The sequence below is a fragment of the Ylistrum balloti genome, unplaced genomic scaffold (genome assembly GCF_031769215.1).
Source record: "Ylistrum balloti isolate Yb309-2 unplaced genomic scaffold, AGI_CSIRO_Ybal_v1 Utg369954, whole genome shotgun sequence".
In the NCBI taxonomy this organism is placed as follows: domain Eukaryota; kingdom Metazoa; phylum Mollusca; class Bivalvia; order Pectinida; family Pectinidae; genus Ylistrum; species Ylistrum balloti.
This window is the reverse complement of record NW_026782055.1, coordinates 172,394-197,440: the sequence shown is the minus strand read 5'-3', so window position 1 is coordinate 197,440 and position 25,047 is coordinate 172,394. Positions and strand designations below refer to the sequence as shown.

At 37.1% G+C, this 25,047-nt stretch overlaps 1 protein-coding gene across 1 annotated transcript; it reads left to right on the top strand.

Moving 5' to 3' along the window:
• The first annotated feature begins 10,435 nt into the window (after positions 1-10,435).
• On the top strand, positions 10,436-23,190 carry LOC132547412 (histidine-rich glycoprotein-like). Its single transcript, XM_060211170.1, has 2 exons — positions 10,436-10,486; positions 22,561-23,190. Exons 1-2 carry the CDS (start codon positions 10,436-10,438, stop codon positions 23,188-23,190), a joined length of 681 nt encoding a protein of 226 aa, XP_060067153.1.
• The last annotated feature ends 1,857 nt before the right edge of the window (positions 23,191-25,047 follow it).

The following is a 25,047-nucleotide window of genomic DNA, read 5'->3' as shown; positions in this document are numbered from 1 at the left end:
TGTGACGATACATGTAGTTTGTGTAACGGCGTGACGATACATGTAGTTTGTGTAACGGTGTGACGATACATGTAGTTTGTATAACGACGTGACGATACATGTAGTTTGTGTAACGGTGTGACGATACATGTAGTTTGTATTACGATACATGTAGTTTGTGTAATAACGTGACGATACATGTAGTTTGTATAACGACGTGACGATACATGTAGTTTGTGTAACGGCGTGACGATACATGTAGTTTGTGTAACGGCGTGACGATTCATGTAGTTTGTGTAACGGTGTGACGATACATGTAGTTTGTGTGACAGTGTGACGATACATGTAGTTTGTGTAACGGCGTGACGATACATGTAGTTTGTGTAACGGTGTGACGATACATGTAGTTTGTGTAACGGTGTGACGATACATGTAGTTTGTCTAACGTCGTGACGATACATGTAGTTTGTGTAACGACGTGACGATACATGTAGTTTGTATAACGACGTGACGATTCATGTAGTTTGTGTAACGGTGTGACGATACATGTAGTTTGTGTGACAGTGTGACGATACATGTAGTTTGTGTAACGACGTGACGATACATGTAGTTTGTATAACGACGTGACGATACATGTAGTTTGTGTAACGGTGTGACGATACATGTAGTTTGTGTAACGGTGTGACGATATATGTAGTTTGTATAACGGTGTGACGATACATGTAGTTTGTGTAACGGTGTGACGATACGTGTGACGATACATGTAGTTTGTGTGACGATACATGTAGTTTGTGTGACGATACATGTAGTTTGTGTAACGGCGTGACGATACATGTAGTTTGTATAACGACGTGACGATACATGTAGTTTGTGTAACGGTGTGACGATACATGTAGTTTGTATAACGACGTGACGATACATGTAGTTTGTGTAACGGTGTGACGATACATGTAGTTTGTATAACGACGTGACGATACATGTAGTTTGTGTAACGGTGTGACGATACATGTAGTTTGTGTAACGGTGTGACGATACATGTAGTTTGTGTAACGGTGTGACGATACATGTAGTTTGTGTAACGGCGTGACGATACATGTAGTTTGTATAACGGTGTGACGATATATGTAGTTTGTATAACGGTGTGACGATACATGTAGTTTGTATAACGGTGTGACGATATATGTAGTTTGTATAACGACGTGACGATACATGTAGTTTGTGTAACGGTGTGACGATACATGTAGTTTGTGTAGTTTGTGTAACGGTGTGACGATACATGTAGTTTGTGTATACGATACATGTAGTTTGTGTAACGGTGTGACGTAGTTTGTTTAACGGTGTGATACATGTAGTTTGTGTAACGGCGTGACGATACATGTAGTTTGTGTAACGGTGTGACGATTCATGTAGTTTGTGTAACGGAGTGACGATACATGTAGTTTGTGTGACGATACATGTAGTTTGTGTGACGATACATGTAGTTTGTGTGACGATACATGTAGTTTGTGTAACGACGTGACGATACATGTAGTTTGTATAACGACGTGACGATACATGTAGTTTGTGTAACGGTGTGACGATACATGTAGTTTGTATAACGGTGTCACGATATATGTAGTTTGTATAACGACGTGACGATACATGTAGTTTGTGTAACGGTGTGACGATACATGTAGTTTGTGTGACGATACATGTAGTTTGTGTAATAACGTGACGATACATGTAGTTTGTATAACGACGTGACGATACATGTAGTTTGTATAACGACGTGACGATACATGTAGTTTGTATAACGGTGTCACGATATATGTAGTTTGTGTAACGTGACGACGTGACATGTAGTTTGTGTAACGGTGTACATGTAGTTTGTGTAACGGTGTGACGATACATGTAGTTTGTGTAACGGTGTGACGATACATGTAGTTTGTGTAACGGTGTGACGATACATGTAGTTTGTGTAACGGCGTGACGATACATGTAGTTTGTGTAACGGTGTGACGATACATGTAGTTTGTGTAACGGTGTGACGATATATGTAGTTTGTGTAACGGTGTGACGATACATGTAGTTTGTGTAACGGTGTGACGATATATGTAGTTTGTGTAACGGTGTGACGATACATGTAGTTTGTGTAACGGTGTGACGATACATGTAGTTTGTGTAACGGTGTGACGATACATGTAGTTTGTGTAACGGTGTGACGATACATGTAGTTTGTGTAACGGTGTGACGATACATGTAGTTTGTGTGACAGTGTGACGATACATGTAGTTTGTGTAACGGCGTGACGATACATGTAGTTTGTGTAACGGCGTGACGATACATGTAGTTTGTGTAACGGCGTGACGATACATGTAGTTTGTGTAACGGCGTGACGATACATGTAGTTTGTGTAACGGCGTAACGATACATGTAGTTTGTATAACGGTGTGACGATATATGTAGTTTGTGTAACGGTGTGACGATATATGTAGTTTGTGTGACAGTAGTTTGTGTAACGGCGTGACGATACATGTAGTTTGTGTAACGACGTGACGATACATGTAGTTTGTGTAACGGTGTGACGATACATGTAGATTGTATAATGGTGTGACGATATATGTAGTTTGTGTAACGGTGTGACGATACATGTAGTTTGTGTAACGGTTTGTGTAACGGAGTGACGATACATGTAGTTTGTGTAACGGTGTGACGATACATGTAGATTGTATAAAGGAGTGACGATAGATGTAGTTTGTGTAACGGTGTGACGATACATGTAGATATAGTAACAGAAAAACGATAAAATAAGGTGAAGGAACGGTGTGACGATACATGTAGTTTGTGTAACGGTGTGACGATAAATGTAGTTTGTGTAACGGTGTGACGATATATGTAGTTTGTGTAACGGTGTGACGATATATGTAGTTTGTGTAACGGTGTGACGATACATGTAGTTTGTGTAACGGTGTGACGATACATGTAGTTTGTATAACGGTGTGACGATATATGTAGTTTGTGTAACGGTGTGACGATATATGTAGTTTGTGTAACGGCGTGACGATGCATGTAGTTTGTACAACGGTGTGACGATATATGTAGTTTGTATAACGGTGTGACGATACATGTAGTTTGTTTAACGGTGTGACGATACATGTAGTTTGTGTAACGGCGTGTCGATACATGTAGTTTGTATAACGGTGTGACGATATATGTAGTTTGTGTGACGGTGTGACGATACATGTAGTTTGTGTGACAGTGTGACGATACATGTAGTTTGTGTAACGACGTGACGATACATGTAGTTTGTATAACGGTGTGACGATACATGTAGTTTGTGTAACGGTGTGACGATACAGTTTGTGTAACGGTGTGACGATACATGAGTTTAGTAAAACGGTGTGACGATATCATGTAGTTTGTGTAACGGTGTGACGATACATGTAGTTTGTGTGATAGTGTGACGATACATGTAGTTTGTAAATCGGTGTGACGATACATGTATTTGTTAACGGTTGACGATACATGTACGTTTGTGTAACGGCGTGACATACAGTATCACATAATGTGACGATACATGTAGTTTGTGTAACGGTGTGACGATACCATGTAGTTTGTGCTCCTAACGACTGTGACGATATCTGAAGTTTGTGTAATTATGTGACGATACATGGATATTGTGTAAATAATTTGTGTAACGGTGAAGTTACTGTCAGAGTCAATCACTACAGCATATGTCCTAATGGGTTTATCTGAATGATAAAATGGATATCAATACAGCGTGGGTAACGGTAAGGATGGATATTTCATGGTAAAAATTACTGTCCTACTTATATACATGATGTTTATTGGTACCTCATCGTTTTTACCTCCCAATGAATCCATATTATCGTATCTAGTATCTGTTTATATTTAGATCCTTATATCCTGTTAGTGTTTACCTGGATTGAAAGCAAAGTGTTAAAAAAATCAGTTGAAAAGGGCAAAGATATACAACCATAAAGGAAGGGCGGTTTTATAAAGAAGGACGATGATAAAGATGGAAGAGCGATAGTAAAATTGAAAGAACGATGTTAAAATAGGGTGACGGTAAGGAAGGATGGGTGATGGTAAATAGGAAGGAAGGATGGGTGACGGTAAGGAAGGAAGGGTGACGGTAAGGAAGGAAGGGTGATGGTAAATAGGAAGGGTGACGGTAAGGAAGGATGGGTGATGATAAGGAAGGATGGGTGACGGTAAGGAAGGATGGGTGACGGTAAGGAAGGAAGGGTGACGGTAAGGAAGGATGGGTGACGGTAAGGAAGGGTGACGGTAAGGAAGGGTGACGGTAAGGAAGGAAGGGTGACGGTAAGGAAGGATGGGTGATGGTAAATAGGAAGGGTGACGGTAAGGAAGGATGGGTGACGGTAAGGAAGGATGGGTGATGGTAAATAGGAAGGGTGACGGTAAGGAAGGATGGGTGACGGTAAGGAAGGATGGGTGATGGTAAGGAAGGATGGGTGATGGTTAATAGGAAGGGTAACGGTAAGGAAGGATGGATGATGGTAAATAGGAAGGGTGACGGTAAGGAAGGATGGGTGATGGTAAATGGGAAGGGTGACGGTAAGGAAGGAAGGGTGACGGTAAGGAAGGAAGGGTGATGGTAAATAGGAAGGGTGACGGTAAGGAAGGATGGGTGACGGTAAATAGGAAGGGTGACGGTAAGGAAGGATGGGTGACGGTAAGGAAGGATGGGTGATGGTAAGGAAGGATGGGTGATGGTAAATAGGAAGGGTGACGGTAAGGAAGGATGGGTGACGGTAAGGAAGGATGGGTGATGGTAAATAGGAAGGGTGACGGTAAGGAAGGATGGGTGATGGTAAATAGGAAGGGTGACGGTAAGGAAGGATGGGTGACGGTAAGGAAGGATGGGTGACGGTAAGGAAGGATGGGTGAAGGAAGGATGGGTGACGGTAAGGAAGGATGGGTGATGGTAAGGAAGGATGGGTGATGGTAAATAGGAAGGGTGACGGTAAGGAAGGATGGGTGACGGTAAGGAAGGATGGGTGATGGTAAGGAAGGATGGGTGATGGTAAATAGGAAGGGTGACGGTAAGGAAGGATGGGTGACGGTAAGGAAGGATGGGTGACGGTAAGGAAGGATGGGTGAGGGTGATGGTAAATGGGAAGGGTGACGGTAAGGAAGGATGGGTGATGGTAAATAGGAAGGGTGACGGTAAGGAAGGATGGGTGACGGTAAGGAAGGATGGGTGATGGTAAATAGGAAGGGTGACGGTAAGGAAGGATGGGTGACGGTAAGGAAGGAAGGGTGACGGATGGGTGATGATAAGGAAGGATGGGTGATGGTAAATAGGAAGGGTGACGGTAAGGAAGGATGGGTGATGGTAAATAGGAAGGGTGACGGTAAGGAAGGATGGGTGATGGTAAGGAAGGATGGGTGATGGTAAATAGGAAGGGTGACGGTAAGGAAGGATGGGTGATGGTAAATAGGAAGGGTGACGGTAAGGAAGGATGGGTGACGGTAAGGAAGGATGGGTGATGGTAAATAGGGTGTCGGTAAGGAAGGATGGGTGATGATAAGGAAGGATGGGTGACGGTAAGGAAGGATGGGTGACGGTAAGTAAGGAGGGTGACGGTAAGGAAGGATGGGTGACGGTAAGGAAGGATGGGTGACGGTAAGGAAGGATGGGTGACGGTAAGGAAGGATGGGTGACGGTAAATAGGAAGGGTGACGGTAAGGAAGGATGGGTGACGGTAAGGAAGGAAGGGTGACGGTAAGGAAGGATGGGTGACGGTAAGGAAGGATGGGTGACGGTAAGGAAGGATGGGTGACGGTAAGGAAGGATGGGTGATGGTAAGGAAGGATGGGTGATGGTAAGGAAGGATGGGTGATGGTAAATAGGAAGGGTGACGGTAAGGAAGGATGGGTGATGGTAAATAGGAAGGGTGACGGTAAGGAAGGATGGGTGACGGTAAGGAAGGAAGGGTGACGGTAAGGAAGGAAGGGTGATGGTAAATAGGAAGGGTGACGGTAAGGAAGGATGGGTGATGGTAAATAGGAAGGGTGACGGTAAGGAAGGATGGGTGATGGTAATTAGGAAGGGTGACGGTAAGGAAGGATGGGTGACGGTAAGGAAGGATGGGTAATGGTAAATAGGAAAGGTGACGGTAAGGAAGGATGGGTGATGGTAAAAAAAGGGTGATGGTAATGGAAGATGGGCGATGGTAAAGAAGGAAGTGTGATGGTGTAAAACACAATCTTCAATTCCCAAGTGAATGCAAAAGTCTGTATTCTTTGATCTTGATGTCTAGATAACACGTTACGATTTGCTAAATAGAAATGTGAAAGTGTCATCCGACAAGGTATCTAATAACTCAAAGGGAATCCTTGTTCTAAAAAATGTCTTCTCTATCTAATTATGAGATCTCTGTTTTTAAAAAATGTGCGCTTTACTGTGACTAAAATTGTTAATCTCGTCTGACAAGGAGATATTTCTTACTGTTATAGATTAAAATTTACACTGTACATGACACTCGTTGTAGATGATTCAGGAGACGCTTTCCCTTAAGATTGCCGAGTCATTTTCACTTTTGTCTATGAAGGACATTTGTGTCAATGCATTGTTTTTTGTTTTTGTGTTTGTTTTTTGTAGTTTTCCCTTGTTTCACATAATTTGAATTTTCTCTTGTGGTTTTCGCATATCGCTATTTACTTGGTACAACTTCCAAACTGTTTTCCAATGGTCACAGGGAATTGCTTTGTATTACTTTTTTTTTTACATTTTTTACAGAGAAGAGAACACGTTACAAATAGGACGATGTGAGCCGCGAATTATTTTCACAAAGTTACCACGATATCGCATAATGTTGTCCAATCACAATGTTGATGTCCATAGAGAGATTTGCCTTTGTTTTCATAGTACTGTTCATCGGACTATATATAAACTGTCATTACATTCAGGCAGTAATGCGAGAGAAATATCATGTTGTGTTCTTCTCAATGGGCACTACACAGTTTGGGGTCATTTGTATGACAGGCCGTCCAGAATACGGAAACATATTGACAATATTGATTAAAACAAGTTGAAATACTGATATGATTGATTATCTTTGTGGTTTACTTCAGGAATAATGACAATCCGTTGTTACAGTTGTATGTATGTACAGAGCTTGCTGGCACCTGTAATACTCCTCACTTGGAGACCATTGTTCAACAGACTGGTTCTGACTGGCGACGTTTGCTGCCATCTTGCTTGGTCCGATGATTTTTCTGTTCCAATTACACTATTGTAATCAATCAATTACTACGCCAACAGAAATGACCATCGCAGCCATCTGTCACTGGTCAGTTTTGCAATTGTCCTTGAGAGTATGCTTGATTTGATGGGTCCAGCCATGGCAGACCCCGGCATAAGTTGGCATCGCTGTTATCAATGTTATTTAGTCTGACCTCGCTTAGCTTATCACGTGAAATATTACACTGTAAATCAAAACATTGTTTTTCATCTCATTTGGCATTTCACATCTTTATCTCGTTTCCTAGATAGCTCATCACGAGGCTAATACACGGATCGATTGGGAGACAGTCGTGTGTTCTGAGTAGGACAGTGAAACTGCTTTACAAAGCTTCGAACATTCAAATCACATCGCTAATTCGCATGAAGGTGTAGGAAATTTTCCGAAAGACACACAGGTGAATAGCATCTTTCAAGACAAACGTAGAATTAGATGAAACAGAGCAAAACAATGAATTTAACCACATTATAAAGCTGTTTCATCTTTCTACGACTCGTTAGTGATACTAAAAAATCCAAAGGGATCGAAAAATGTCAAAATCTAGATAAAGGGATGCACGTGACATTCATTTAGATAAATAACGTAATTTTCATGTACGTGTACCTGAAAATTATAAAGGAACGTCAAAAACATTTGAACCGTGTCACTAGAAGTCGGCTTTACAGACTGGTAAATACGACCTTGTAATAATGTTTCTTATGAAATATTTCCAAATTAACCTCAATGTCTTCACGAATTCTTTTTTCAAAATGTCTTTTTTCACAACCTAGGTCCTGGAGTGGTATTAAGATGTGCTCGATGATCTACCTTTCTCAGTGATATGTTGTTAACTATTCACTTGATGGGGATTTTGAATACAAGACCACGATTTACCAGACAAATCTAGTCGATAAAGTCTGAACATCTTGATTTATTTTCCATGTACTTAACTCTGGGCACAGAGACAGGAATGGAAACGGGTATGTGCCTAAACGACATTAAGTGTCACAACAAACGATGGTTGGTCTACCAGATACACGTGTCATTGCAAAATCTAAAGAGTGTTTTACTTCTCTGAATGAACATTAAAATTGCAGCCAATCGCCTAGTGATCAGATCAATAGATTTTGTTTTAATGACTCTACCCTGTCTCATTAAAATAAGTGTAATCACGATTTTCGTGCTAGAAGTCGTTCACTGACGGACAAGTTCGTAACAGAGGGTTTCCAAAGATAGAGTTTAATGAAAATTATGGGGAAGTTTTACGGTCGCCATAGTGATCGCATTGAAAAATGTTCTATTTTTTGTGTAACATGAAGGTGGGCGTGTTTGATGCTCGTAAGTTTGCCTGTTGATTCCGTTGTTGCATACCTTAGTCTCATCTGAGGAAGTGACATTACGTACCTAGATTGACCAGTTTACATGGCGGGTGTCGTCGACGAGGCAGAAGACGTTAACTCAACTAGTATCATTCAGGACTTTTTCAGGACTCTCCGTGTGAATTTGATTATGTTGACATGTAGGCATTTTTTCATTACACTACATAACGGTTGGTCAAACATAAAAAAAAACAAATTGCGAAAACGTTAAACAAGTTATCAGTATCAACAAGACGAGTTCACTATATTGGGCGATCGAGAAAAAAAGACCGATGAGATTTTGACTGGTGTAGTTGTATAAAAACTTATAGAAGAAAACGTTACGTTGTATAATGTGGATACGAAGACCTGTTATGGTTTTTGTCTGTATAACGTTGAATCATTGTGTTTTGAATCTATAATGGTAATTTAACCATTTTTAATTATGTTCTCCATGTCCACAGACAATGCCAATAGCAAACATGTCATGCACAGGTAAGACCTGACAGTCAACAGTAGAGTGCACGTGCTGCGAACGACGATCGGTCACTGCCCAGTGTTAAACTACATACGCGAGTGTAGCAGATACAAAAACAAGGTATCCGGAATTAACCGCGAGTGGTGTAGAATACCCACCCGGTTATGGTGAAGCAAAACAAATTTTTATGAAGGAAGATGGTATTATTGGCGAATACATCGACTTTAATCAAAGTCTGAATCACGTTAAAATATACAAAGGTATAAGTGAAGTCATATCCCCTGAACGTTTGAGTGGAATTCAGAAAAGAGGAAATGTATCAATTCAAAGCAACGTACTCCACCTTCTCAAACCAATGAAAACCAAAAGCTAAACATGATTGCCGATTGGTTTCGAGTATGATACACTTGTCCTTTTTTATATTATATCCCTTAATACGCAGGCATTTAGGGGATAACACAAGCAACGCTGTTTATATGAATGGCTATCAAAAATGGAAATTGCATCCTTGCAAGAAACTCACTTTACTGATGATATAATGCATGACGTTAACGAAGAAGTTAAAGATTTCGGTAAATATTACCATAGCTTCGGGAATAAATGTAGTCGTGGCGTCACAATTATAGTGATGAAATCATTACAGAAACAAGTTATCGACTACAAAGTATCAAATGATGGGCGATATGTCCTAGAAAATATAGGTAAAACATTTATACATTAATAAATAGATATACTCCACATTTCATTAAAAATCTCAAGGCGTGCGTGGATGATTATAAGTTGGGGACAGTGATTGTTGGTGGTGATTTCAATGAAGTTCAACAACAATATGACCGAAAAACGACATCAAGAAACGCTGCTAACACCAACGGTTCATACGGATTAAAACAAATTAAGAACGGATATAAACTGGTAGACATTTGGAGAATGAAAGACAAACGACAGTTTACATGGAGAAGAAATAACTAAAGCAAGTAGACAAGATAACTTTTTCATTGAGAAAAAACCATGTAAATTTTGTTATAAGCACGGATATATGTCCTGCTCAAATTAAATACACTGATCCTTAGGCGATATCAATAAAACCAAGAATGAAAGAGTGAAATGAATCAAGGAATATGGGAATCAGTAATACAATAGTAAGCGAGAGAGAATTATTCAAAATGTAATGGTCTGCATAGAAAAAACGTTATATGAATGCGAAAATACCAAATATGGAACTATTGTACAACAAGTTTAAAACATATAACAGTTGAGTACTCCAAAATAGATATAAAGGACAAAACAACAACAGTTTAGAGAAAAGATTTGCAATTTTAAGCGGTAAGACAAGTATAACATCGGAAGAGGAAAATGAAAAGGTTACTATGGAAAAAGATTTGGCAGCGTTTTATGAAAGTGAGGCACAGGGAGCTCAGGTGAGGTCAAGAATAAACGAGGTTGAAGGATGAGAAAAACAACAAATATTTTTAAGGTTTGGAGAAACAAAGACAAGTAATTAGACGTGTGGAAATGAAAATGGAGTTAAAGAGGAAAATCCTTCTAAAACACTTACCTTAGTTAAGCAATTCTATAAAACTTTATATCAATAAGCACATCCCAGTAAAACAGATACTGGAAATTACAAACATGGAAATTCCTAAAAAAAAAAACATTGTGAAAAAAAAAAAAAAATGAAAGTTGCAATGGGAAGATTAGTTTCAAAGAATATAAAAATGCAGTGTTCAAAACGAATCTGAAAAGATGGGCTAACTAGAATTTTACCGACAGTTTTCGGATATAGTTGCAGATTTGGTTATAGGTTCATTGAATGGAGAGTATGAAGGAGAATTAGGAGAAACACAAAACCTTGGATTACTCACATTAGTTCATAAGAAAGTTGATAATAACAGACTTACCAACTGGCGACCATTTACACTGTTAATTACAATTCCGGACCAAAATGGGTATATCAAAATAAATGTATAGGGTATGATATCAGACAAACAGAAAGTATTATATACTATTCAGAAAAAATAAATTGAATTAAGACGCTTCTGTAATATTTTGTAATAATGTTTGGATTTTGCAAAAGCTTTTGACACTAAGTGGGAGTTTACTTCCTTGGCAAAATTTGGATTTGGAAAAGATTTGATTAAATGAATAAAAACGTTCTATACTTATATAAGGGGATGTGTTAAAACTGTAAGTGGATGACAGAGAAGCGTACTGTTGGCAGGGGAATAAGACATTGGTGTCTATTGTCATGTTTAATATTGTATTAGCTGTAGAATTACTGGCAAATCGTATAAGGAATGACAAAAGTACAAAAGGCTTTAAAAGTAAAAGAAAGCTTTGGAAATCCATTTGGTACAAGTCAAAAGATTTTAAAAATTTGAACCGTGAAAATAGAATTGTCTGTCTTTACGAATTATTGAAAATTGGAAGAAAAGAAAGTTTACCTTTTTTGGTAGAACATCAATAGTGCAAACAATAATGATTTCTAAAATATTATACATTGCAAGCACACAAAATATAGATACAGAACACATTAAACAGATTGAAAAAAAATGTTAAACGAATTTATATGGGAAAAGGTGAAAAGAAGCAGAATGTTATGAGCAGGGTAGATTAAAAGTCTGAGATGTTGAAAGTCACAAAGATATGTTGAGAATAGCATTGATAAAATAATCACTGATGGTTCAAGTGCAAGCTGGAAAACAATGCCGAAATCAGATTTTGAAGAATTTGGTTACAATTACTCTATTTTCAAAATCAGTATTGGTTACTTAAAAACATTAATTGATGAAACAATATCCCTGCCTTAATGTTATAATCATGGGCAAGGTTACGGGGCGGAAAACGCAAAACTAGCATAGAATATAGGGGTATCAGGAAAGAAATTTGGGGAATTTAAAACATTAAAAGTAATGTTCAATGATTTGATAGATACTAAAATCATATCATTAGACGATGTTTTGAATGACAGGAGAATTGTAGACGAGAAGGTTTTACTGAATAAACTTCAGATAAAAACAAAATAGATTATTGAAATGATACAATTAAGACAAGCTATTCCAAAAGAGTGGCAAAGAGTCTAAAAACAGTCGTCTCATAAAAATCAAAGGTGAAGGAAGATAGCGGCATATCTATGATGAATAGATGGAACGATATACAACATTTACAAAACCTAACAAAACAAAGCAATCTATGAATTAGGAATGCAAAGTTTATTGAAAGTCTCTTTAAAGATTACTTGAAACGTAAATTTAACATATCAGATTCCAAACCTATGATAAGTATGTTTACCTTTATATTTAGTAAGGAAGATGACAAGTATAATATATTCAAATGGAAGCTCTACAACAAGATACGACCCAATAGAAAACTGTTCTATAGATGGAAAATAGAGACAAACAAATTATGTAATGTATGTAACATCATTTCAGATTATGAACATTATTTGATTAAGTTCAGGTATTTTGATATATTGTGGAACAAAGTTAGGGATTCATTCGTTAGAATGAATTTTAGAGTTAACATCCGTCAATTAAAGTATATGGTGACTGGTTATAAGATCACATACACAAATTGGAGAAATTAATGTATCATTAACGTTGGTTGGATACACAAATTACAAAAGGTATTTTGTTAGTGAATAGAAGAAAAGCATTGATTCTTTGTTGATACTTCAGTATGAAATAAAGTATTTTATGTCATAAACAAACAAAAAAAGACAAAGTCAAAAATATCTGACACGTTTTATGGAAAACTTATAAAGTGATAAAGATTTTAACAGACTTGTCACTGAGGTATATTAGGTTTGGGTAGAAATAATTCTTTTACTCGTTCAATGGTGCCAGCAGCTTGATTTAGTGGCTAGAGTTGTTTGGACCAACACGGAAAGTTCTCAGTACGAGTGATCAGGCTGCCGCTCGATGAAACGACCATATCTTAAAATCTAAGGTGAATTTTTAGTGAAATTTAAAAGCGAGTCAAATAGGTTATTAGCATTGTAAATAAGGTTGATAACATAAAATTATGAAAATCTATTAAATTATAAAAATAAATCCATGTACTATGATTAAAACAAAAGAGAGAATATAACCAAACAAGGCAAAATTAAATGAAGTGAAGTATTAATGTTGAGAAGTTGAGTCGAGTGATTGTAGGCGTGTGTGTACTTATGTCGGTATGTACAGGTGTACTTATGTCGGTATGTACAGGTGTACTTATGTCGGTATGTACAGTTGTACTTATGTCGGTATGTACAGGTGTACTTATGTTGGTATGTACAGGTGTACTTATGTTGGTATGTACAGGTGTATTTATGTCGGTATGTACAGGTGTATTTATGTTGGCATGTACAGGTATAAATCTAAGAGATGCGTAGTGGAGGAAGGATGTGTATACAAGTGTTGACAGATACGCTTACATGTCAGCAGGTGATAGAGGGTGTGTACATGTAAGTGTGCGGAGAACAAATGTGTGCATACAAGTGATATGCTATTATGTGTGTAGATGAGCGCGTTGGTGAACAGAGAAAGGGAGAAAAATTGGCTGTGGAATCAAATGGGTAATGAATATTTATTACTTTTTAGCACTAAAATATAGGGACATTTCAAACTGATAAAAGTGATATTACTAGTGAAAAATATCACTTTGAGGATTGACCAATCAGAAAGCCCGATACAAATACAAATTCTGTCGGGGGTTTGTTCACTGGGAACACAACCTTCAACTCCACCGTAAATTTCCATTTTCATGGCAGTCAGCAGACGATGCAAGTCAGTAACTCTAAGTATGTTATCAGTGGTCAAACCTATCCCCGTTCTGAGAGTCTTGAGTGTGGACCAAGGCATTTTTAAAGAATCCGTGTCATTGATAGTGACAGGGACTAGGATGGCGCCATACTTTTTCATGCGCGGAAGACTTTATCCAACATTTTTTTTTTCAGTTAACATTTAAACCATTTTTTTGTGTATAAGTGACATCAATAAATTACAAAATCCATGTCCAAACACAAACATTCATTATGATTTATTTGCATATTTTTACTGATTTTTCATAAAATGGACTATTTTTTGCCGCGCACAAGATACCAAAATATTAGCCACACGAGTGGAATATATTTGTTATTACTGAAGACACTATCAAATATCCTATATATATTATTATAATGCTTCGTTGCAAAATTCTATTGGCTTTGAGCGAAAAAATTGGAAAGAAAGGAAAAAGGAGAAAAGTAAAAAAAAAAAAAAAACAAAACAAAAAAATAACAAAACAAAACAAAAAACAAAACAGAACTGCAATTTATAGCTATGATCTTCATGATATTTTGATATCCTTGTCACTATATAATGTCCGTCCGTCCAACAACCATTCACCCAAGTCCATCCCTCTCTGCCTCCTAAGGCACACTAGCTTATAGTTGATAACACTTTATGTAGAATATGAATACTACATTGTTTGGAAAGTAAAGTTCTGTCTAATTCAGATTTCAGATTTTATTGTACGCTCAGACACACAGAGTCACATATAAACAACAAATATTAAACATGGCGGAACACATTAATAACAGTTTTGATACATGTATACATATATACGTTGAGTTTTCATATATTCAGAAGTTTTTCAAGTTTTTCTAGAAATCTATTAATATGAATTAGCAAACGAACGTTACACAGAGAAAAAAGACCTTCCATTTTCGTACGACTAGGATATATACAGTAATATTTTGGAATATATAAATGTCGGATTTGACATACCAATTCATGTTCACAAATAAATAAATAATGATACTCATCGCCAATATCTGTAGAGCACAAATTACACATTCTATCCTGACGAGGTGTACCGTTCCATCGCCCTGTTTCTATGGGTAAATGCAAATTTGATGTTGAAATATACTTCCTGTCTCTTTCATTTAATTCCATCAGATAATCTTCTATTTGAAACTTAGACTTAAAAATTGAGTATATCTGTCCTCTAGATGACACATCTATATCGTTAAACCATTTCTGAATAAACTTGTCCCTTAGTCGTTGTTTTGATATAGATTTTAAAGTAGCTTTACTTATTGTGTACATTTCCTGTAGATTCCATACAAAGTTTAAACCGGTGTTGGAAAATATATTTTTCACGTAAGTAATCCATTTGAAACTCTTGTTTCCATTTTCATGTAGATAATACAATAATTTATAAATGTTACTAGATAACTTATTACTAGATATCAAACTATACCAAAACATAACCATTCTACATTTAATTCCGATACTTAATGGGTATCGACCTAATTCACCGTAAACCATATAATTCGCTGTACTGCATCTCAAATTCAAAATACGTTTACAAAATTGCAAGTGAATTTTCTCAATAATCTTTGTATTTTCAAGTCCCCATTTCTACTGAATATAGGAGTATAGGTTGTACAAGGGAATCAAAAATCTTCAATTGTAGATCAACTGGTAATGAAATATTTCTAATCTTTCTATACACAACAAATAAAGTTTTTTTCGCTTATTGTGCAAGTTTATCCTTTGCTTTGAGAAAAGAGCCATTATAGTTAAATAAAACACCTAAATATGAGAAAGATTCCAAGATTTCAAGTTCTTCATTACAGAGCGAAAAGTGACCTCCTGTATTATATTTTCTTTTAGAGAATATAACAATTTTAGTTTTTTGAGTGTTGACAGTGAGTTTCCATTCATTACAATAATTTTGAAACGTGTTATGTGCAGATTGTAATCCACCTGCTGATTCAGATATTATAACAGTATCATCTGCGTACAAAATAAGAAACAATCTAATATATATACCTATGTCATTACCCAAGTTTTTCAAGACATGGATTTATCTCAAGCAATCAAAACAATATATCTTAGACCTTTCCAAACGGGAACTACGAATATCGACATAAAACTAAAATACACAAATAAAAAAGAGGCCGATATCGCCACCTAGCAAAATTGATTCCTCTTCACCCAAGAATACTACAGACCACAATTTTGTCACAATCCAATTATTCTTGCAGGAGACTTTAAAAAAATTAAGTTTCTGTCTATATTACGTTTCCCAATAGAAACTCGGCTCTGTAGGAGTTATCTAGACGCCATTATCTTTTTCCGTTAAATAGTTCACGTATGTCACAAAGTAACTTGGCTCCTAGGGCTAGGTGAGCTAATGACAACGGCGTTACAGGTACATTGTAGCGGACCGTTTCAATATGTATAGTCAATATTGCACTTAAATTTCATCGCTTCGGCGTACTCTCAATCTTCAATCCGTCATTCATAAGACATAGGAAGACATTCAAGGAAAGTAATACGGCGCATCTTGGTGTAGTATGTACGAGAAATAAATCATTTTCGTTGCCCTAGTAGTGCGTGCGCTGCCATATGATTGCCTGATCTGTTTTTTTTGGTTGACGATTACAAATACAGCAAATTCCAGTGCTGACTAAAAGCTGCTCTTAGGCCTGTCAATGAAACGACGGATCATAACATCCTAAAAACGCAAAGGTTTTACCTAAGATCGAAACCTTACCCAAGTAAATATGTGTTATATAAACCATAACTTTCGGGATATCCTTCAAAGTGTTTTGAATATCAGATTTGTGATAAGAATGCTTTAATGCATCAGCAAAGTATGCTAGAGGTATACTATTTGTCCTGGATAGAGAGCAAAATTCTTCTCCTCATGGCAGTTTTTAATGGCCCTTATTGTCTGGTGAATGTCAAATTCATTAACGAGGGTCAACACCAAAAGGGAACAGCGAGAATTTATTCTCTCAATACTGCTCCATCTTCTGCAATTTAAAGCAGTGTAGAATCAATTTTCCTATAATGTAACTCGGTTTTACCGTCGTTTGTGGTTCTAACTTCCCTTGTCGACTCACTGAAGACCTGGGAGATAGGTCTTCTCGGCATCTTTAATTGGTAACCAGGCGTCTAAGTTCCGCTGTCTGACCACGTCCATCACAGTTGTGTTTGTATAGTGGCTACTATCAGCGTCCCCGGGCTCTATGGTTTCCTTATATTCATAAAAGCTAACAAAACATCTACAAGAATGGTCGGCATGGACCACGTTTATATATCAATTACTTTCATATCTGCCGTGTGCAATGATTTTAATTACTGCCTATATTAAGTTTCCCAACAAAAACTCGGCTCCGTTGGAGATAACTCGACGTCATTAAATCTGAGCAGATCTTACCGATATATAGTTCATCAGGTAAGACAATGGTACCTGTTAATACTATATATAGGCTTTTTAAACTGCCTTAATGAAAAGTAGTTATTACAGACGTTCAGTAATGTGATGAACCATTTGCATATCGGAAATACAAACTTAATGTGATACTGTATAATTGTACTTAATAACAATAACCCGAAACGAAATTAAGTGCGAAGTTCGTTGACTACCCTTTCACCTTCATCAGACAAATGACCAGTGTGAAACATATTTCAACTCAGGTATACTGTTTAAAATCTGTCGGTAAAAGAGTTTCTCGGCTGTAGCATAATCTTATGCATACTAAGGTGGGAAAAGCCTGGCTGTTTTTGAAAGCAGAAAAAAGTCAAGATGATACAGGATTCCATCACGTGCATTACTGAATGCTCAGCTCGATATTGATATTAAGAAGGGTAGGAAAGTTACTTTAAAATTTTCTTTTGCGTTTTTTTATCCTTGAGGAGGACGAGTCCCAAAGTGGCAGTCGACTGTTGTGTGGCCTCATTTTAAGCGAAAGCGAAGTTGTCCATGGCATCCATTAGTTTAATGAAATCTTATATCCATTTAACAGAACTAGTCACACTAAACATATCAGGGTTTTCTAGCTATATATTTAAGATTTTACAGAGCTCATTTTTCATAGAAATTCTTGTTCACAGTGATATTAAGTACTTATAAGAGACGAGACGACAGTTTTTGTATTAAAATATACGTATAATATTAAAACTAAATGTAGTTCTCTTGTGGACAAATACGACTTCAGTGGAGTTGCTGGCATATAGTGACTCAGTTCAGGCAAGCTGCCATATCATTAATTATTTCTGGATTTTCTCCGTTAGTTTTTCGAGATCATCAGGTTCGGTTTGAACTGAATTACATACAGAGGAAGTGAACATAAAGTAGTTCGAACAAGGTAGACAGGTACAATGTTTAAAGAGTAACCATAAGGTCCTGTAGCTGAAGAGTGTATCCGGACTATTTAAATGCCGTTCAAATCAAAAACAGAAATATAGGAAGAACGAAATTATAATATGATCGAGTTTCAGGTTGACAACATCTTATTCGAGTTGAGTGGTAAGATCTTCCAACAGACTATTGGCATACACTTGGGAAATAACTGCCTTCCTCTGTTGGCTGACTTGATTTTGTTTTCAAGGCTGGATTTATTGAAGAGCTTATAAAAACAGCCAAAAGGACCATGCAACGTCGTTTACTTTCACTTTAAGATTTATTGATCACGTCTTGTCTTTAAGTAAAAAGAAAGTTATTGATATCATGTTGCTGTAAGCGAAACCAGATCTTGGCAGACAGTGTACATAAATATTCCTCGACTTTCTCAAATAATTCGCACATATGTTTAACTTTGCGTTGATATCAGAATCAATCTTTAATATTTTGATCAAGGGTAGAAATTAGAGAGATGTGCTGCATTAAAGTAGGAGAGAAAAAAAATAATTGTGTATCTGCGGTCCCTAAATAGTCCGTTTATATTTAATCCAATTGTCCTCCATTTTTGTTTTGCTTTTTGTTTTGTTTTGTGGTTTTGTTTTTGTTTGTTTACGACAATAATATAATGAAATAATAAAAAAACCTATACATGCATAAAATTTCTTTTATTTACACTAAACTAAAAAGATGATTTTGGAATGAACAATAATCCTCCCTAGACGAGAAACCCGTGTGTAATTGCCATTCAAGGGTTAAGATATCCATCAGCCATGTTGCACTACTTATTAACAGTAAAACTACAATAAAAAGGATATGCTCCTAATAGGAAGAGGTCACTGGCTGTGTTAATTAGTGCTAGAACACACAATGCAAATATAATATAATACAAGGTGTAATCCTGCCTTCTTTATTGCTCTGTATTTGATTCTACCCTACTTTCACGTCTGGAACTCTTCAAGCATTTGCTACGGGGATGTGAGGATATTGAAAAGAGTACTTTTTCAGAATATTTTATTGTCATGATTTTACAGACAAAAGGAATTGGGCAACAGGCTGTAACACTTGTTACAGCATCAGCAATTCGCTTACCTTATTAGATATTAACGACGAGACAGTTGTGAAATCAATTTAAATCTGAGCCACTTTTGCCCGATGGGCAATAAATGTTTCTGGAGAAAATCTTTGAAGAATTTGATGTGAAATTTTGTGTAACGCGACAAATTTCTAAATCAAGCAGTTTTGATCATGTGGTGAGATCTTCAGCAAAACCCTCAACAGTTTAACTGAATGTGTGTTGGATGGATAGCACGGATCTTGGATGACTTTCCGAAAAGTTTCATCTTTTTAAAAGGACAAAAAATAGCTTTTGTGTAATTACAGGCCAATTTCAAAACTGCCTGTTTTATCAAAGTGTCCTAAAACATTGTCCATTTTTATGATTGTTTTAATGTACATATCCTCATTTATGATAGCCAAACTGGTTTTAGAGCCAAACACTTGTCGCTGACAGCAATGACTAACATTACTAATACTTGGTATAATTCCATGGACAAAAAAATGTTAACAGGTGTTTTATTTTAAAATTTTAGAAAGGCATTCGACCTAGTGAACCGCCCAATTTTATTCTCCAAGCTCAAATTATATGGATGCTCATCCTAAACACTTAAGGTTTTTCAAAGTTATATGAGTGGGAGATTTCAAATTTCCAAACAATTTGAGTGATTCTCTCCCCTTATCTGTCGGAGTACTACAGTGATCAATATTGAGGCAACTGTGGTTTATTTCATATGTAAATAACATTCCCTTAGCAACAAACCATTGTGACATGTATATGTATGCAGACGATACTGCAGCACAAAACCATGGAAAATCAACAGACATTGAACCAAAACCTTAATGATGATAACAAGATCAAAATGGTGCGAAGTCAACAAAATATGTATAAATACAGAAAAAAAACCCAAAGCAATTATTGTAACAACTTCACAGAGAAGATGTAGGATACAGAGTGATATATCTGTTGTTATTGACAATATAAATACTGGAAATGTAAACAATGAAAATCTCCTGGAGGTTCTTGTCTCTCCTGGGACCATCAATTTGCCAATATCTTTAAAAATATATCTTGTCAGGTTTTGTTCAGATGAAAAAAAATGAGACCATTTGTAAGTCAGTCATCTTGTATGACGTTTATAATTGTTTTATTACACAACACGTGTATTACTACCCCACTGTCTGGGGCAATAGTGCAAGAATTATTTTAAACTGTGATTTCTCAACACCTTCTTCTGATATGTTTAAGCACCTAAATTGATTGCGTTTTTGAAAACGACTTTTATACAATCAAACATGTTGTAATGTACGAGTTGCTTGATCATTTAGCTCCACAAAGTTTTAATTGTTTCAATTATTTGTCTGATGTTCAAAGTAGATGTACAAGATAATCCTGTTCACATGTTTGATTTGCCATCTCACAAAACAAACATTTGTAGAACTCTTTTATTTACCAGAGAGCTCTTACTTGGAATCTTTTAATAAACGATGTGAGAAAATCTATTTCTCTGTTGGCTTTTAACAATTCTGCAAAGAACTTTTTATATGGAATGATATCTCCCTGTCCCTGTTGCTGTATTCTACTTGCTGTGATATGTATTTTGTAATCGTATTTATAGACATTGTATCATACTATTCTTGATCATATGTAAGACGAGCATGTTGTTCAATATGTCACCAAGAATTAATTAAGCCAATTATTAAAAAGAATACAAAATTTAGGTACGTCCCAGATCATGTTTACGACCAAAAGTTTCAACCTGTAGGACCTATCTTTCGAAACTTTGTACTTTTTGAAATTCTTTTCAATAGTTGTTGACCTCAGATCGAGATATTGTGATATTGGGAACAGACCGCCTAAAAGAACAAATAGACTGATATGAAAAATGCAAACAGCCAAAGGTTGAGGAAGAAGGTTGGTTTCTCACTCGAAATGGTAAATTCACAACAGGGAAGTTGATATAATCATGATTAAAATACAATGAATTGGAAATCTTACCCTTTTGGTTGCGCTCTGAGTGATTAAAGCCGTTGTTTCTTTTACCAGAGAATATGCATTTTGGACACGACTGAAACATATCTTGCTATCTAATGACATATTAATATAATGTAAACTAAAATGGTTGACAAGATATGTGTAACTATTCTGATAAGCTCTCTAATAACCTCAACCTCGACTAAAAAAGAGAGAAACGAGATGAGAACAATACATGTCAGCTGGCAGTTGGTCGTCCATTAAATTGTGTTGTTGACAACAAATTGCCCTACCGCTCGTTTTTCACCGTTCAGTTCTACTGTATTTAGTTCTAGGTTTGTGTAAAGAAGTACTTACTTTTCACCATTGTGTGTTTTGTACAACCTAAGATTTTGAAGGTGTTAGACACTGTTAGTTACTTTAGTGTTTGGGGTTTGCCAAGTTTTGATTCATGCTAATAGCGACTCTACTGTGTATAATTCTAAATTTGTATTAAAATGTATTTTTGACTGACGTCTTTTTACAATTATAAAGAAAACTCCAGTAAGGGATGAAAGTGTTCCTTTGACAAGGCATGGAGGATAAGTGTAGCATCACATATATCGATATATCACAAGCAATAATTCACAACCAAAGACACTAAAAGGATTATGATATAATTGTGAGCACTTGCATATCACGATATTGTCGTATGTCGACTCGTCAAAATTAACCATAAAATTTTTACTCTTCACTTTCTTTCGTAGTGTCCAAGATCAACAGAAGGAAGAAAATCGCTGATGTTACGGGGTGTATCAGGAACGGCAAAGAAAATACCTACATTCCAAAAGAATCTGAATTCAAACTCCAATTCGATGAAACTAGGGTAAATATGAACAAAAGACAGATTAACATGGAGATCTATGGAGGTACATAGAAAATAAAACCATATGTTCCGGAAAGGTAAGCTTTTTCTTCTTCATTGTCTGCACCAGCCTTGTAAATCATGCCTAACCCTCAAGTAATCTTGCTCTGGAAATGACACATTATCAAATGAAAACAACATGTGTCTTCAGAGTATGTTCTGTTCATTCAACTGCTAAATGAAAATGTCAGAATCTTTTTTAGATTAAAAAATTACTTTGATATCAAAAATCGTCAAAATAAAGACACAATGCATTTAACACGTCATTAATTTTAATGTCGTGAATAGGTCGTGAACACGAAACATTACCGTGAATATGTGAGTTTAGCCAATTATGTGAACAAGTCAGGTAAAACACCAGGTTGAACATGTGAGTTTAGCCCATAATATGAACAAGTCAGGTAAAACACCACCGTGAATATGTGAGTTTAGCCCATGATGTGAACAAGTCCGGTAAACACCACCGTGAATATGTGAGTTTAGCCCATGATGTGAACAAGTCCGGTAAACACCACCGTGAATATGTGAGTTTAGCCCATGATGTGAACAAGTCCGGTAAACACTACCGTGAATATGTGAGTTTAGCCCATGATGTGAACAAGTCCGGTAAACACCACCGTGAATATGTGAGTTTAGCCCTTGATGTGAACAAGTCCGGTAAACACCACCGTGAACATGTGAGTTTAGCCCATGATGTGAACAAGTCCGGTAAACACCACCGTGAATATTTGAGTTTAGCCCATGATGTGAACAAGTCCGGTAAACACCACCGTGAATATGTGAGTTTAGCCCATGATGTGAACAAGTCCGGTAAACACCACCGTGAATATGTGAGTTTAGCCCTTGATGTGAACAAGTCCGGTAAACACCACCGTGAACATGTGAGTTTAGCCCATGATGTGAACAAGTCCGGTAAACACCACCGTGAATATGTGAGTTTAGCCCATGATGTGAACAAGTCCGGTAAACACCACCGTGAATATGTGAGTTTAGCCCATGATGTAAACAAGTCTGGTAAAACACCACCGTGAACATGTGAGTTTAGCCCATGATGTGAACAAGTCCGGTAAACACCACCGTGAACATGTGAGTTTAGCCCTTGATGTAAACAAGTCTGGTAAAACACCACCGTGAATATGTGAGTTTAGCCCTTGATGTGAACAAGTCCGGTAAACACCACCGTGAATATGTGAGTTTAGCCCTTGATGTGAACAAGTCCGGTAAACACCACCATGAATATGTGAGTTTAGCCCTTGATGTAAACAAGTCCGGTAAACACCACCGTGAATATGTGAGTTTAGCCCTTGATGTGAACAAGTCCGGTAAACACCACCGTGAATATGTGAGTTTAGCCCATGATGTGAACAAGTCCGGTAAACACCACCGTGAATATGTGAGTTTAGCCCTTGATGTGAACAAGTCCGGTAAAACACCACCGTGAACATGTGAGTTTAGCCCATGATGTAAACAAGTCTGGTAAAACACCACCGTGAATATGTGAGTTTAGCCATGATGTGAACAAGTCCGGTAAACACCACCGTGAATATGTGAGTTTAGCCCTTGATGTGAACAAGTCCGGTAAAACACCACCGTGAACATGTGAGTTTAGCCCTTGATGTAAACAAGTCTGGTAAAACACCACCGTGAATATGTGAGTTTAGCCCATGATGTAAACAAGTCCGGTAAACACCACCGTGAATATGTGAGTTTAGCCCTTGATGTGAACAAGTCCGGTAAACACCACCGTGAATATGTGAGTTTAGCCCATGATGTAAACAAGTCCGGTAAAACACTAATGTGAATGAGTTGGTGAAATGAAAAGAACCTGGATGGATGGAAAACTAACTGTCCTCCCTCAAACAGCTTTCAGTTTAATAGTGCTATCATTTGACAGCTGGTAAAAATATGTGTATGTTCCCGTGATAGGGACCTGTGGTCGAGATTCGGTCAACCGACGTTTATTTCGAAATTTGCAAAATACAGTTCTACATCCATGTGTGTATTAAAGACCTCACAAAACAAAAGTTATATAGCTAGAAGCCCTCGTGATATATTGCTGATTTGAGTTTGAAGACTTTCGTTAGTTGACTTTAAACACCTATTACCTAATGATAGTGTAAACTTGGCAAGCCATTTTCTCCAAATTACAATTTACGGTGAACATCTATAATAGATAAAATCAGATACCAATAGAGATCGAATTTCTGGTTCGCTACCAATTCTCAACGGAACTGCATTTCAATTTGATAAAATTGATCAGAAGACATCGCCTCAGTATTTATAATAAACACAGGCTGCTTGTGATGCTGATGGCAGGAGTGTGACAGGAATGTTGAGCGGCCCGTCTCCCGAGACCTCGCGCCTAAATCACCAGCTCAAGCTACCCAAGTCGGACATTCGTAAACACAGTTCGATATATTCGATATCATCTTTAATCATTATTACACACAATTTTTATTAGTGGCTACGGGTGTAAACGAAATGTCAGCAAGCTTACATGGAATATGATGTATACATCAGGATGGAAAATAATTTGTCCCTTTTGAAAGCGAATATAAAGTATTAGACATTGACGGATCGGGTGCCACTGTGGTAGTCTTGGAAAACTTCTTTCCCGGAGCTGTGTATGAATTAGTCCAATCAGTGACACAAGCCTATGGAGAGAGATGTCCTGAGTCTTTCATAAGAGTTTGTGTGTGTAGATGATTACCATCGTTCTGCGGGTAACTGGAATCGATCTCCGCAATATTGTCATACAGTCCACATAGGCCATATTACAGCGCACTGAACGTGTGGTCTGCTCTCAACAATGCTTTAATCTCAACTTGATCAAGTAGATATGTAATTAACGAAAGAAAAAACATATTTTCAATTTCACCAACAGTTTG